This window comes from Polypterus senegalus, chromosome 9 (genome assembly GCF_016835505.1).
Source record: "Polypterus senegalus isolate Bchr_013 chromosome 9, ASM1683550v1, whole genome shotgun sequence".
NCBI classification, from domain to species: domain Eukaryota; kingdom Metazoa; phylum Chordata; class Cladistia; order Polypteriformes; family Polypteridae; genus Polypterus; species Polypterus senegalus.
The window spans coordinates 79,759,414-79,775,776 of NC_053162.1; the positions used below are offsets into that span (position 1 = coordinate 79,759,414).

The following is a 16,363-nucleotide window of genomic DNA, read 5'->3' on the forward strand; positions in this document are numbered from 1 at the left end:
TTGTGAGTGAGAAACCGGAAGTACCTCTCTGATTGGACACGATATTGTGACAGAGCCCGGGGTTGTTGTTCAAAATCGCCCCTATTGACTTCCTGAAGCAAAGAAAGTTGAGGTGGAACTTGAAATCAAGCGGATGCTGGCACTAGGTGTGACAGAAGAAAGTTATAGTCCCTGGTCCAGTCCAATTGTCTTGGTTAGTAAGCTTGATGGAAGTTGGAGGTTTTGCAATGACTTCTGTCAGCTTAATCAAGTTTCCCAATTCGATGCTTATCTGGTGCATCAAGTGGACGACCTCCTCGAGAGGTGCTCGGACAGGCAAAATTCTTGACAAAACTTGACATGATGAAGGATTGGTACTGGCAGATTCCTTTAACGGACTCAGCAAAGGTCAAAACTGCGTTTAGTAGCCCTAGCGAACTCTGGCAGTATCGTGTCCTTCCATTCAGGTTACACGCGGCACCTGCAACTTTCCAGCATCTTGTGGATAAAGTGCTCCGCCCCCATAATGCGTACAGTGCTGCCTATCTGGATCTATTCCAGCACATGGAAAGAACACGTACAACAGGTCAATGCAGTGTTACAGATGCTAGGAAAAGCTGGGCTTTGGTTTAATTCAAAGAAATGTTTCTTTGGATTGAAAGAAGCTAAATATTTGGGCTACATGGTGGGTTGGGGTACTGTAAAACGACAGTGTTCAAAGATAGAAGCCATAATACAATGGCCCTGTCCGCGAAGCAAGCGGCAGGTCCAAGCCTTTGTCGGGCTAGCTGGGTACTACCACTGGTTTGTACCCCGGTTTTCAGAGAGTGCGGCGCCCTTGACTGATTTAACAAAGAAGAGGGCTCCTAACAACGTGGTATGAGATGAAATGACGGAAGCTGCATTTAGTGACTTAAAACAGGCTCTTCTCTGTCTGCACCAATTTTGAAAGCTCCCGATTTTTCTCTTCATTTCATTCTCTAGACTGAAGCTATGTACATAGGTCTTGGTACAGTGTTGAGCCAAAACATCAATGGTGTTGAACACCCCGTTATGTACCTAAGCTGGAAACTGTTGGATCGGGAGACAAGTTATGCAGCAGTGGAACGGGAGGCACTTGCAATTAAATGGGCAATTACTCAGTTGAGGTACTACCTCTTGGGTCGGGAGTTCACTCTTGTGACGGATCATGCACCCTTACAGTGGATGGCCCTACACAAACAGTCGAATCCTCGGGTCACCAGGTGGTTTCTTGACCTTCAACTGTGTAAGCATTCGCTTATTCATCGTAAGGACACTCTTCATTCCTATGCCAATTCTCTTTCTCGTTCTCAATTCCTCTCGGGGCATGTTGCCCGATCTGACGGGTCTGGGCTGGGGGTTGCTTTGACACACAAGTCTGATTAGGAGACAGCTAAAGGGCTTGAGTAAGTGAAATACTATATCAGACCAGGGGGTAACTTTGTAATGGTCTTGTCTATATACTTGGGAATCCTGAATCATCTTGGAATTCATTTGGAATCAACATCTCCTGTGGGAAAGTAGAAGCTTGTATGCGGTTCAGCTCTCTGTATTATCTTGTATGGGTCAGAAAATTTGGTGTAATGGTCAGGGAATCGGAATTTAAAAACACACATGTTGGTTTAGTTCCCTCTCCTCATACATGAAGTGATGCTGAGAAACAAGTTCTTAGGATATTAGAATTGTTTTGATGACCTATCAAATCTATTTGCCTAATTTCTCAAAAATATTATCAAGCTGTGCTTTGAATGCCCACCAAGTACTACTATCTATCACACCACTTGGTAAAATATTTCACATATCTACCCACAAGTTTTTCTACCTTCTAAACTTTCTAATATTTGTGTGGAATTTAATGTTAAAAAGTTTCCATCTGTACACCACAGTGTTCTTGTTGAAGACTTTATTTTAATGTCTGGGATTTAATGTCGGGCAGCACGGTTGTGCAGTGGGTCGCGCTGCTACCTCGCAGTTAGGAGGCCTGGGTTCGCTTCCCAGGTCCTCCCTGTGTGGAGTTTGCATGTTCTCCCAGTGTCTGCGTGGGTTTCCCCTGGGTGCTCCGGTTTCCTCCCACAGTTCAAAAATGGGCGATCCTAAATTGTCCCTAGTGTGTGCTTGGGGTGTGTTTGCCCTGTGGTAGGCTGGCGCCTTGCCCGGGGTTTGTTTTCTGCCTTGCGCCCTGTGTTGGCTGGGATTGGCTCCAGCAAACCCCCGTGATCCTGTAGTTAGGATATAGCGGGTTGGATAATGGATGGATTGAATGTCTGTATTAATTCTATTCAGGTTTTAAAATATTTTTTTCTGTTTGTTTAAACCAAAAAGGTTGAACTCATTCAGTCCCTCCTTATAGTTCATACCGCTTAGACATGGAATTGGCCTAGTAATTTTTCTGACTTTCTCTAGCACTGCCATGTCTTGTTTATAAAAACTTAAGACACTCTGATATGGTATTCATAATATAAACATACTATATGTATACAAAAGTATTTTGTATCACGCCCTGCTGTTATATCATGATATATAGCGCACACTGCAGTAGCACATGTATTCACTTTAGTATGACAGTTTCTAGCAGCCATACTCCTGAAATCTTCATTAAACTGTTGTTAGAGATGGCTGGGGTGGCGACCTGGCCAGAATGCATAGGAAGACCGGAGGAGGGCTTATGCCTTCCCCAGACCATGTGGGGGTGACCGCCCTGGTTCCTTTGGGGGCCACGGGTACAGAGCTGTGAAGCTCCACCCTGTAGGGGCCCGTGGTCACCGCCAGGGGGCGCCCCCATGCCTTTGGAGCCCTGGACCTCAGCACTTCTGCCACACCCAGAAGTGCTGGGGGGAAGAAGTGAGGGGACACTCCGAGTGCTTCCGCGAATGCAGTCGGAACTTCCGCCACACTGGGGTGTGTCCGTGGAAGATTCCTGGAACCACCTGGACCACATCCGGGTGCTATAAAAGGGGCCACCTCCCTTCAGAAAATGGCTGGAGTCGGGAGAGTAGTGGGCGAGGTCTCTGGAGGAGGCAGGAGGTGGCCTGAAGAGAGTAAAGGCATTTGACTGAGTAGCCAGGACTTTTGGGGGTTGTGCACTGTACATAATGGAAAATAAATGTGTGTTGGGTGACATGAACGTGTCCGGGCCAGCTTCCACACTGTAAAAGTGAAACCTTAAAAAAAGAAAAATCATCATATGAAGAGAGTTAATACTGTGACTAATCCATAGTATAAATAAATTTCTATAAAAGGTACCAATGTTTTTTCGTGGCTCAAAGCCATACTTCTAGATCAGTTAAAAGAATACATTAACACTGATTTAAACATTTTTACTCTTTCAACAAGCATGCTGCTTTAAATTAGTTTAAATTATAAAGTTAACAAATACTTGTTGGACACAGTAACAGAAGGTCATCTCAAAGAGACATGCTGAATTTGTGTAACAAAAAAGTCCTTCTTGTACCTACCTTTTGTGCTAAGACACACAGCTGCATCCCCATATGCTTTGATAGCCCTAGATTAAGAAGACTCAAGAATGTGGCACTCCAAACATAAAAATAAAAGTTCAGATCTAATTTATTGATATAGATAGCAGCAAGTTTACAGAAATATAACTGCATGAGTATACAAACGCCCAAACAAAAGCAAAATACAATTCTTATTTAATATTTAAAAAGTTGTTCACATTGTCACTAAAACATGTATGCAAACTGTATTTCCCAAAGCCACCCATGTCTGAGTGATATATTCATTCACTGACGCTAAACTGTACCAGGACACATGTACTATTCAACAGGGTAATGAAGTTCACCAGTTACTTCACATCAACAGAGAAAATGCAAAAAAGGAACAATCAAAAATTAGATGACAGGGAAAGATAATACAGTAGAAAGGTATGTGACATTGTTACTTTAAAATTAACAAGTAAATATTACCATGTTTTAATGATAGCCCTTTATATAACATATTTTAAATACTCAGACACAGCATGTACAAAAATGAAACAAACATAAGAAGTAAAAATGCAACAGTGACGTTTTGGGAAATCACAAGTCAGTCAAAGATAATTTTTATTACTTAATATGCATCAATTTCACTTCTAGCCAATTTTTATAACAAACTGGTTGTCTTTGTTAGGTCTTTGACAACAAAAACTAAAGTAAGTTTAAAAAAAAAAAAAAAAGGCAAAACATGTTTCAAGTATCTGCTTAAGAGATTTCCATTACTGGGCTTAACATGGTCCTTTCAAAGGAAAAAAATAAATCAAGTTAGCACTTGCTTGTTTATGTTTTTCTTCTTTTTCAGATTTTAAAAGCACTACACAGATATAGTGTTTTAGAAAGTCTCATAATGTTATTGGAACAAGGCATATTATTTAACTAAGTAAAACAAGGTATAATAATCATACAAAGAGAGTTCTGTGAAAATAAGGAAATGTTCCTACTGATTCACAAGAATTGGCCAAAAAATTGCCTTATAAAAATAAAAAGTCTATCTTTGGACTTACATTATATTACAAACATATTAAAACCCTCCTTAAACTGAAAGGTCACACGGTCATACACACATTGTTCCCCTTTTTTCGCCATATTAGTTGGCCCCAAATAGAATGATCTATTCATCACACATATCCAACATTAAAAATAATGTATTTAATGAATGTGTTTTTGCAGGAGTTAACATTTTGGCAATAGAGAAGTATTCAGAATTTTTTATGAGATACACTAACAAAAAAAAAAAAAACCTACATTTAGGCTAATGTTTGTGATAAACCTCTTGAAGGTATCATATTCAAATGCCATTAAGATGGACTACATTTAAATAGGACTCACAATCAAATTAATGGAACCTAATATGTACTATAAAATGTAGCAAACAAATAAAGGTAATACATGCAAATAAACAGAGTTTGATTAGAAAATGAATATTTTACGATTAGGATAAAAATATTGTAATGGAAAGAACAAAAAATTTTATTAAATGTAAAATTATACTTTATTTATAAATATGAAATAAGTATCTCTCTTACTTATATACAAAAGCGGTAGGCAGAAAATGGTGACATATACCTAAAACTAAGCTTGTCAGTAATGTGTATCTAAAAGTATTCACATACATGTACTGTAGGTAGGTCCCTTTTCAAAGAAAATACAAAAGTGCTGTACATATATCATGGGAGGGAACAAGGTAAGCAGAAAATAGTCCTCAAAAATTATAGTTGACAATGGTAAAAGACAGACTGAGGCCTACATCAACTACTTTATTTAAAATGTATATACTACTTATATAAAAGTTAAAAAGCATTTTATATTATCATAAAAAATTCAACAACACTTACTAAATAGTGTACATGCCCAATCCTTTCCTGGATAGAATTGAGGAATGGCAAAAAGTGCTGCAGAGTACTGCATGCATGAAATAAAAAAAAAAAAAACACCTTTAAAAAGCAGACTATAATCATTTAAAAAAGACCGCTAAAAAGAGTTGTACCCAGTCTCTTCAAAATAACATTCTTCAACTTTACATTTATTGTAGCTGCCTAATAAGGACTTGTGTGTAGAACTATGGTTACAACACTACAACTACAGATGAGGAAAATATTCTAAGAAATGTGCCTGGATGAGATGACACTGTAAATTAAAAAAAAAAGACAATAAACACCAAAAATGTAAGCAAAAATTAACAAATTAAGAGATGCCATAGATGCAGTTAAAACAACAATGTTTCTCTAAACAGTACAAAATGATGGCCGCATTTAGGGTTTGAAAGGTTAAAATACTACACTGCGTCTGTTGTCTATATTGTTTAATAAACTACACAGTACAAAAAATTTTACAAAAATCAGGATGGATTTGGAAGTTGGTGGAAAAAAAGGCAATGTATTCTATTTTAGTATAATGCTGACATGAATTACATGTCCGCCAGGAAATTAATATAATTTCAGAATATATAAAAGTTTTTATTTAACTATATAGAAGAAAACATACTGGGACACTGTGACATTTAGAAAATAATATTATAATTGCTTTGATTACTTACTGCAAATGGCTCCCTTCATTCATTTATATGGAAAAAAGCTTACAATGCTGGAATATTCAATGTCAGGTGAGTTCAGTTTGAATCCAGAGAATATAAAAGGTCTGGCAAGGCTCAAACATGCATGCATGATTAAGAAAATAGTATAAATTTTTACAGTATACAATTCACATATTGTTAAAGAGACATAAAACTCCAAAAATCTAAACAAAACTGTTTAAGTAACATATTTATGGAAACGGTTACATGAAGATATTGTGTAACTGGTCAGAAAGAAAAGCATTATAAAGTGCTGACAATATAATGTCAAAAGTATGTTACAAAAAATGTTCCTGTATTATAGTTTTTAACAAACAATACAATTAAACACATACAAGCTTTACAAACATTTCACTGCACACAAAGAACAGTGCAGGTACTAGACTCGTTTAGAACCTAGAGAAGTCTCACTCTACAGTAAAATCATCTTCAAACAAAAAATATACTGTTCAGATCTTGGAAAACGTTTTAGTAAAAGTGTCAATACTGACCAAAAAAAAAACAATTTAACGAACATTTAACAACAACAAAGTACTGAAATGAAATGGAAACAACAGTAAAGTATATCTGATTTTTATACTATGTGACATATTAGCTAAACTTTCTCCAGTTTGGGTTAGGCACTCTCCTTGGTACCTCATAAATAAACACAAAAACAGAAATAGAAGACGAAATTGAGAACACGCCACATATGTGCTCCAATGTACAGTATTCCTTCAAAGTATCATCTCTGCAAATACATTCCAATTGCCACTTCATGCCAGAGTTCAGATGTTAAATGTACTTCAAGCCCAAATCCTACAGAATGAACAGAAAAAAACTAAAATAAAACTCATTAAAAATAAATGAACAGCTACACAAAACACATGGCATTACAAAAAAATAATACATATTTTGGATTTTAGCCAGACAGGCATAAAGACAGAACTTTATTCGTCCTCATAAATAGATAAATATATAAACACACAAAATGGTTTGTACACAACAGAATGACTAAAATGGAAGAAAATTTTAAGAAGAAAGAAAACAAAACTTATGACATGACAGTCACAATGAGGCATTAAGTTGGCATATCACTGTTGATATAAAGGAGCCCCAGGAGCTTTTCTAGACAAACTTCTGCTGAATAATTTGTAGGCTGGAAGTACTCAGTGTTCGTGTGTCAGAGAAATGGATGTGCACCAATTGTTTATAAAGGTGCTCAGTTTTGTTTTAATCCTCACCTTCGCTACTAGATCCAGAGTGTGTCCTATAATTGAGCCTGTCCTTTTAATTAGCCTGTTAATTCCTTTCAGTCTCTCTTGAAGTGATATAACTTGTCCAGCACACCACAGCATAGAAAATTGCACTGGCTACCTCAGACTTGTAGAAGAATTTTGCAGAAATGTAAAAATTTCAAATCAACAGTATCAATCTCACAGCTACTGCTTTTTTAGAAACAAAAAAGTAACACCAGTAGATCAGCTGGAACTGTGTCTTACAGAATGCTAGATGTAAAAATCTTGTGAAGGTTGTGTATTAATTAATAACACAGCCAAAATACACTTTCAAATAATACACTTCAAAAAAAAAAGTTTTAATAGTAACTATTTTTAAGAAACATAACCAAAGCAAAAAAAAGGACTATGCATTTGCACTTTGAAGGACTATAAATACTGGAAACTCAATACAGAATGAAGTACTGTGCCTAGCAGAAGTGCAGTGAAGCAGATCATTGAACCCAAATGAAATAAGATATAAAATCTTTAAATCATCAAAATGTACCCTACTCTAATATTAACCAGTTTGTTAAAATAATTTTGTATCAGAACAGTAATTCTGTATCATGATTACAGAATATGTATAAAGCAATGTAACCCATGCACTTACTTAAGATACTTTACCTAGACTTTATTATAAAGTATTTTTTTTCTTTCTTATCACTTCACTGCAGTTTCAGTTCACTTACCCTGGTATGGGTTGCTGTGGTTAAAAGAAAGCTGGACAAACCAGGCCACCTTATCCTTAGCAACATATCCCAGCTCTCCTGATTAAAATTTTGGGCTTTCTGCAGATACTCTTAGGCCAGTCAAAATATGCAATTGTTCCAAGTATGTTCTGGGCGTACCTCAGGTCTTTTTCCAGTTGGCCATACCTGATACTTTCTTTGTAAAAGAAACTCAATAGTCATCCTAACTACTAGCCCAAACCACCTCAAATGGCTCCTCTCGATCTAGAGAAGGGCCAGTTCTATTCCGGAGGTCCTCCTGTATTGCTATGCTCCTGACCCTATCTGATTTGTGGGGGTAACCAGTCACTTGACTTAAATGCAGAATTGACAAAATATGGCTTCAACTGTCTTGACATGGTTGTTCTTTAAAAAATAAAAAAGATATAAGATGGTCAACTACATACAGTCTAAATGCATGCTGTAATGCTTGAACACAATAGAGATGCAGCAAAAAGTAACACAGTGGTTAAGTTAGACAGAGCATCTCCTTTCATATATAAATTTGATTTTTAAAGTTATTCTTTTGTGTCCTAAGTATATTTTGTATACCATTATTTTTCATAAACAAAAAGGAATGTATTTCTGCATAAAGCACTTACGCATCTGCTTTTATTATATAACTGCTAATACAACAAGTAAAAACTAGTCTGAAATTAATACTGTGTTCATATTGTTGCTGTGCTTTATCTTTTGAGCTTAAATGAATGGCAGTTTTTGAAAAACACTTTCAATATTATTAAAAAAAAAGTTAAGTTTAACCCTAGTTAAAAATACTAGAATGAGATGGAATCAAGTTAGTGTAAACAATTTTCTCTAATTATAACAGACACAATTAAAATTCTGGTCATATGACCATTAAAAACAAAGAAATACACAATGTAAAAACAAAAGCATCTGTACATTTCAAAGCTAAATGCAAGAAGAATTAATGCTCACCTCAGATATTAGTAAGATTAGAAGGAGTTACTCATATTGTTGCTCTGATCTTGCAGACTTACAAGTAGATCATCTATCTTCTCCATGTTTTGAGAAGTAGATAGTGCATCAGAAATTGTCCCACTTTCACTTATACTGCGTGACAGCAATGATTCAATGCTAGCTTCATTTTCATTCTGATTTTGACTTGACTGACTTATTGCAATCAGTTGATCCGACAATGTGGTGCCTTCAGTATTAATCATCTGGCCAGAATCTGAGAATAAATAAATAATATAGTGTGTTTTGTTATAGTAAAAAATACATATGTAACATGGTAAAACAAAAAAAAAATAAAGCATAACATCATGTTTTTTCATCTATAGCAATGTTAATACCAATTTTACATATGAAAATGCTTTGAGTCTTAATTACCGCCTAGCAAAACAAAAAAGTACATTTGTGTTCTATTGTTAATTTTTTAACAATTCATGCAGCTTTTGTCCAGTTCAAGGTCTTGGTGGCATCACTCATACTGGAATCACTGGATCCTGAGTTGCCAGAACATCACTGAACACACTCACGGGGCCACTTTAGAGTATCCAAGTTGGTTATTACCTTTGATATGACTTAGGTGCAGCACTGAACAGAAGGCAGGACAAACCCTGCTAGTCCATCGCAAGACCCAATGACATTCAACATTTAATTAAATTTACTAATTACCTACTGTTTTCAGTTCTTCAAATTTTAACCAGTTTTATTGGAATTTGTAATGAAAACAGATAAAAAATTAAATATGTTTTTTGACTTAAAAGGAAAAAAAAATCAAAGCAAAGCACTTGGGTAAATATTTTTGGCAGGGATTTCAAACACGTAAACAAAAATGTTAAAATATGGTGCTTCCCATGCAGAACTGTTAATTCAGTTTAAATGCACACAAACAATCAAGAAAACTAACAAGTCCAAACCTTGTTCAGTCTCAAATAAGCGCTTCATCATCAAATGGTAAAAACAAAACAAAAACAATTAAGTTTGTATAGTTCTGGTTTTCAATAATAGGAGGAGCCAGAGTCCAGGTTTTAACAAGTAAACTAACCTTACAGTGTGGCCTGTGTTCTGACTCTTTTAAAGTCTTTGTGCTTAACATACGCATATTTTACAGTGCCTCAGAGAATATGTAACTTGGCTTGCAAAAATTTAGACCTTTAACCAATTTTGATTTTGCTGAATAACAAATCCTACAGTAAACTGAAATATCATAGAAAAGTTTTATTTAATAATAAATTTAATGTGACACTGTTGTGCATTAGGACAAAAAAAGACCCTTAAGTAGAATAATTTAGAAAATGTACACCTGGCATAATATCTGTGTGCATTCAGGGACCTGGCTGACCATTTGAAATTTGGGACATTTTTATTTATTTACCCTATCAAAAAGATTTACATTTTGTTGTTTGAGTCATAAAAGGACAGTGATAATAGAATATAATTAAATGCAAAAGTAGAGTACATACAATTTTTTAATAGCATTTTAGAATAACAACCTTAAATAGTCTTGTAGTTGTTTGTTGTGAATAATAAAACACTGGAACAACTGTGACGAAAACAAGATGTTCATCCAAACAAGCTAATATATCCTATTTGCCTGGGTTCTCAAACATAACATTACTTCCAAATACGAACGTTTCTAAAACACTACTCTTCACCACACTACTTGGTAATTTATTCTATGTGTCTATTGTTCTTTGTGTAAAGAAAATCATTCCCAAATTTGTGCAAAATCTGTGCCTAACAAGTTTCCAACCATGACTCTATGCTCTTTTTTTAAGAATTTAATTTATAGAGACTCACAGTGCTAATTCCTATTCATAACATTAAATACTACAATCATGTAACTTCTTGAACTTTGTTTGCTTAAATTAAAAAGGTTTACTCCTTTGATTTCTCATTATAGCTAATACCTTCCCGTCCTGGACTCAGCCTAGTTACTCCCTTCTGGAATGTTTGTAGTGTCACTAATTATTTGTTGTGATGTGGTGACCAGAATTGTATACACTACTCCAGATGATGCCTCACTAGTGCATCAAACCGTATAACTTAAGTATAACCTCCCTTGACTTACACTGAACTCATCATAATACATAATCTAAATTCCTATTCGTCTTCTCAATCGCTTCTGCACATGGTTTTGATGTACTATAGTGATATGTCCACCGTAACACTAAGGTCCTTCTCATAAGTCTTACTTTTAAGTTTCAGACCTGTGTATTGAATTCCAACATTCAAGGTCACTGTGGTGTTTTGCTGGTAAATTACAGTGTAAATGAAGTACTGAATCATTATAATGCAACCATGAGATTGTTTTTAGTTTAAGGTAAATATTGTGTATATATTTATTCATTGTACGCAAAATGCGCTACAGATCTGTACATTGGGCGCGGGGACCTATTCTCTTCAATTTACTTCTAGATGTTAAGTTAAATGACCTTTTGTTTTCCATGCTTACTGTATATTGTTTAACAGTTACAAATATAATTTAACTTACCTAGTACAGCTTCAAGTAGCAAAATAAGTAAATAGGTATTTTAGAGGTTCACAAAATCTGCTGAACATCTGTTTGCATAATTTTACTGGCATTTCAATAAGTTGTGTATTAGGGATACATTTTGCTTCTAGGAGCCACTATTAGATTAGATAAGATTTATTAATCCCATGGGAAAAGACAAATGCATATAGCAGCAAAAACATAAAAAACAACACCAAAGACTCACAGGATAGATAATACAGACAATCAATCATTCGAGAGATAAATAAATCAATAAATAAACTTATTAAGTACATTGGGTGGAAGCACTGAATTTCCTGATAGCAGTGGGCAGAAAAGACCAGCAGACGCACTTCTTAGCACACCATAGTGGAATGAGCCTGTGGCTAAAAAGTGATCCCAGAACACCCTCCAAGAGTCGTTAAAAAAGTAAACATGCAAATTAAAATGACCTCTCTCAAAGAATTATTTAAAACAATAAATTAATCAGTAATTATGTCACATAGAATGTTTCTCTGCTTTAAGACAGATTATTTTGAAAGTTTAACCAAACTTTTTAAATAGGAGATTTCTAGATTTCCTTGAATAAGTGTACCAAATCTCAACAAAATCTGTTCACCAGGAACGTGGCTGTTTCATAGCAACAATACATGTCGAAATAATTAGATGCTGTTTAATGTGTTTAAAGCCTGGCTTGTGGATGTATCAAGCTTACATTTGTGAAAAACATCTGCCTATTGAGGGCACAATGACCTTAGTTCGCCTCCACCAGTGAATCATTAAGGCAATGCTAAATTTTCTGAATAAAGGATCCATTATACAGGTTGCGAGTCTGAAGGGCATCCATGAAAATAACTGCTAAAGAACATTCCAAAGAAATGAGAGATACAATAATACAAATGCATAAATTAGGTCATAAATTAAGTGTTTAGATATCCTACTGAAAACAAACCACATCCTTGGAAAAATTCTAAACTCTCCATGCAAATAAAGAGAAGACTTGTGAGAGAGAACACAAAGAGGCCAACAATCCCTTTGTTGGAGGTACACAGTTCTGATACTAGATACAAGCTGCATGTCTTGCACTAGTTGTGCATATAAGAAGCTTTGCATTAACACTGTGTATTGGGAGTGAGGCACAATCACAATCAAACACCACCTAAAATATGCAATTAGTGTATTTCTGCTACACCAAAAAGCCAATCATAACAATTGTTATTACATGCTGTCATCGTCATAAAGTTTAGTGATTTCTCATCCAAATATTATATTGTCTTTCCCTTTCTAATGAACTTTAGCTACTACATTTGTGCCAGATGTGAGGGTTCCAGAATCTCATTTGTGCTCCTGGGGTTTTCATTAAATTTTTTCAATGCAATCTGTACAGTTTACAAGATATTGTGCAATAAACAAACAATGACCACTGAGTGGCAGTTCTGAAAAGGCATTGCTTCAATTTTAATTACACACACATACGTTTTATTTCAGTTCCAATGGATGTCAGCTTTTTGTCATTTCCAATGAAAGAACATGGCTTGTGTTCAGACAACAGAATGGGGTACAACCTTCCAATCTGGGACGCTTTTCTTTTTTGGACTGATCACTGCTATTTTGTAATATGTGCAACAATGTACATTTAGATCCATGAGGTGTATTAAGGGGTGTGTGTGTGTGTATATATATATATTTTGTTGGTTGGTATTTTATCTATACCCAACATTGTGTATGCACAAATAGTGAATTCAACACGTTAAGAATATACATATAAGTTCATTTCTTTTTTTTTTTTTTTTCAAAATTACTGTTTTGTTAAAAAAAAAAATTAGAAGCAACTCTTACCATTCTGAATCCCAAAGATGAAAAGGCCAGATGTTTGCTGAGACAAACTATGCTGGTTGATTGATCCAGTTGCAGCTGTCTGAAACAGTGTTCCTGGTTGCTGAATTGGAGAAGATGAGTTACTCTGCAAGCTGGCAACACTGTTCTGCGTGTTGAAAATATCTGTTTGAGGCAGATCTGGCTGAGATATACTTCCTTGAAGTCTAGACATAGAAGCTTGTTGCATAAAGAGGGAAACTGTCTGTTCTGAAGCACTGTTAGGTCCCTGAACCAACTGAATTGACTGAGAAGTATGGAAGAGTCCCTGCTGAAGCTGTTCATTTTGTGTCACTCCACTGGACAAAGAACTCTGATTTTCAAACAACATTGGTTGTGGTTGTTCTTGATGACTGACTGTTACCATGCCTCCCTGAGCCAAATACATGGACTGATTCTGTGTTTCTTGAACTGAATGAGTATTGCCAAGTGATTGAAGTTGGCTCTGACCACTGAAAAGTAAATTCTGACACTCTTTCTGAGATGTCAAGCTGTTGCTTCTGAAAAGAACACCAGTTTGCTGTTGATGAGACTCTGACTCTTGATTGGAGACTAGAGAATGTGGAGGCTTGAAGTGTGACCCTTGCTGACTTTGAGATAAGCTACTACCTGAAGTAGGTGATATAGTTTGAAACATGCCTTCTTCTGGTGGCTGCTGCGGTTGCTGCTGCTCCAATGATGAATTTTGTTGCATGTGTGAGATTGTGTTCCAATCTCCAGGTCCCGAAGACTGTTCAGGTGGGCCTGAGTTTTGAAGTGAGGATAAGAAAGACAACTGAGATTGTTGCTTGCTTTCAAGAGCAAGCTGTCCAGTTGGTAAAGATGTCACACTGTTTGATGACAAAAACAGACTGCTGGTAGACTGCTGCTGCTGTTGCTGTTGATCAGCTTGTAGTGATGAACCTGTCAATACTGTTAAAGGGGCCTGGAAGAGAGCAGCTTGAACTTGTTCCTGTGTAGGAGAATGCATCTGGTTATGAAACATATTAGCTTGTGGATCCTGTGTCTCATCCATAGGATTCTGGGAATGGCAAAGCTGTGGGGTAGATGGATTTGATGGTGGTTGCTTAAGGAAAGATGTTTGTATGGAGAGGATATCTCCAGTTTTCTGAAATAAAGCTGTCTGTTGCTGTGAGCCACTATGAACCAGACTTTCAGACTGCTGAAAAAGTGTACCACCTTGATTTTGACTATGAAGTATTGCCTGATACATACTAGTTTCCATTTGCTTTGGCTGTGATCCATTATCTTCAATAGCATTACTTTGGCTACCTGACTGAAACAAATTCTCTGGTGTTGCCTGCTGCGTATTTTCATTCTCTGATGATGCTGAAAACACTGCACATTGCATTGGTATTGGGGCAGCCAATGATCCTTCTATTTGGGAGGAGAAAATATCTGACTGCAGTTGCTGTTTGAGATTAATATTTCCCAGAATCTGTTGCTGCTGTTTTTGGCCAGTTAACACACCTTCAGCCTGCTGTAGCACAGTCTCTGGAGTTTTATTCATGGCTGAATCAGAGGTAAGGAACATTGAAGACTGGTTCCCTGTTTGAAAGATGCTATTATTTAGATTTTCTTGTGCATGTTGCTGCATGACCTCAGTTCCAGTGTTAGTACTAAAAAGTACCGAATTCAGCTGTTGTTGCTGTTGTTGGGCTGCAGCTTCTAAAACCTGCACCACCAGGCTGGCATTGTTATTTGCTGAGCTAGATGTGGAAAAACCTCCCGCCTGAAGCTGCCTCACAGCAATTTCAAGTTGTGCAACACCATTATCCTGAGTGAAGAGGCCAGAAGAAAGCTGCTGAAGAGATGGTTGTTGCCGAGTCTCTGTCAATTGCTGCATCTCCACCACACCACTTCCACTTTGTGACCTCTCATGGGACTGAATGTCTATTGAATCTAGTAAGAGACTAGATCTCTGATACTGTTGGGTGACTTGCTGAAGAAGGGAATCACCAGAAGCCTCAAAACATCCGGTAGGTGAAATATCCTGCTTGTTAATAGTGCTCAAATGCTCTGATTTAGAGTAGACCGCAGATGAGATCTGCTGGTTCTGTTCAGACTCTCCTTGTTGGTGTACCATAGAACTAGTAAATGCGCTGGTACTGGATGATATGTTAGAACTCAATTCCATGCTTTGCTGGGGTGATGCTATAACAACATCAGAACTCTGCGTAGAATGGCGAAATATCCAAAAAAAAAAAAAAAAATTAGAAAAATATACTTAACCTTACAAATAATACTTAATGAAGACCTAAAGACACAGCAGTAAATATAAAGTTATACTACTGTCAGAATATTTACCTAGGAATAAAAAAAAGCCAAATTACGAGGGTGAGTCAAAAATTATCCACAATCCAGTTATATTAAAACTTCTGCTGGCAGCTTTCCATACAAGGTCCCCGTCTCACCAGTCACTGCTATGCAGGTATAAACATGTTACGTCAGATAATTTGTAACTGCGGTGCGAGAAACAATGGCTGTCAACACCACTTGTGATTTGCACAAAAGAAGAGCAACATGCAGTGATTCTTTTTTGTGGTCTGAGGGTGTGCCTATTTATCGAAGACTGTGTGCACAGTATGGAGAAAGTGTTTTGTCACGAAGAAGTGTGTATGAATGGAAAGAAGAAGAAATTCAAGGAAGGCCGCACAAGTGTCAAAAACAAATAAGAAGCTGGACACCCGTACACGTCCACGACTGATGACAACATTAAGCGTGCAACGTGAAATGATTCTGTTGAACAGGCGAGTGACAGTAGATGATGTGGCAAATCATTTGCAAATCAGCCATGGCTCTACCGATGCAAAACTTGAGTTATTTGATTTTAATAAAATCAATTAAAAAGGAACTGGGTTTTGAAAGAAGCCCTATAAGGACAAAGATTCAAAGATTCACGTCTGATGAAGAGGCGAAGATGGGGGTGCAATCGTGGCTTGCAGATCAACCTAAAACATGTTTTAATGAAGGAA

The 16,363-nt window shown here is 36.6% G+C and overlaps 1 protein-coding gene across 4 annotated transcripts in view; it reads right to left on the reverse strand.

Moving 5' to 3' along the window:
- Positions 1–3,546: 3,546 nt before the first annotated feature.
- The window catches only part of nfat5b (nuclear factor of activated T cells 5b), a 134,495-nt gene continuing 121,678 nt past the window's right edge, over positions 3,547–16,363 (reverse strand). For all 4 annotated transcript variants that reach the window (XM_039763341.1, XM_039763342.1, XM_039763343.1 and 1 more), the window contains 3 exons: positions 13,353–15,561; positions 8,990–9,245; positions 3,547–6,861 (listed from right to left, as the gene is read on the reverse strand). In XM_039763341.1, the coding sequence (XP_039619275.1) occupies positions 9,007–9,245; positions 13,353–15,561 (2,448 nt within the window). In that variant the 3' untranslated portion in view covers positions 3,547–6,861; positions 8,990–9,006. The remainder of the gene's footprint in view (positions 6,862–8,989; positions 9,246–13,352; positions 15,562–16,363) is intronic.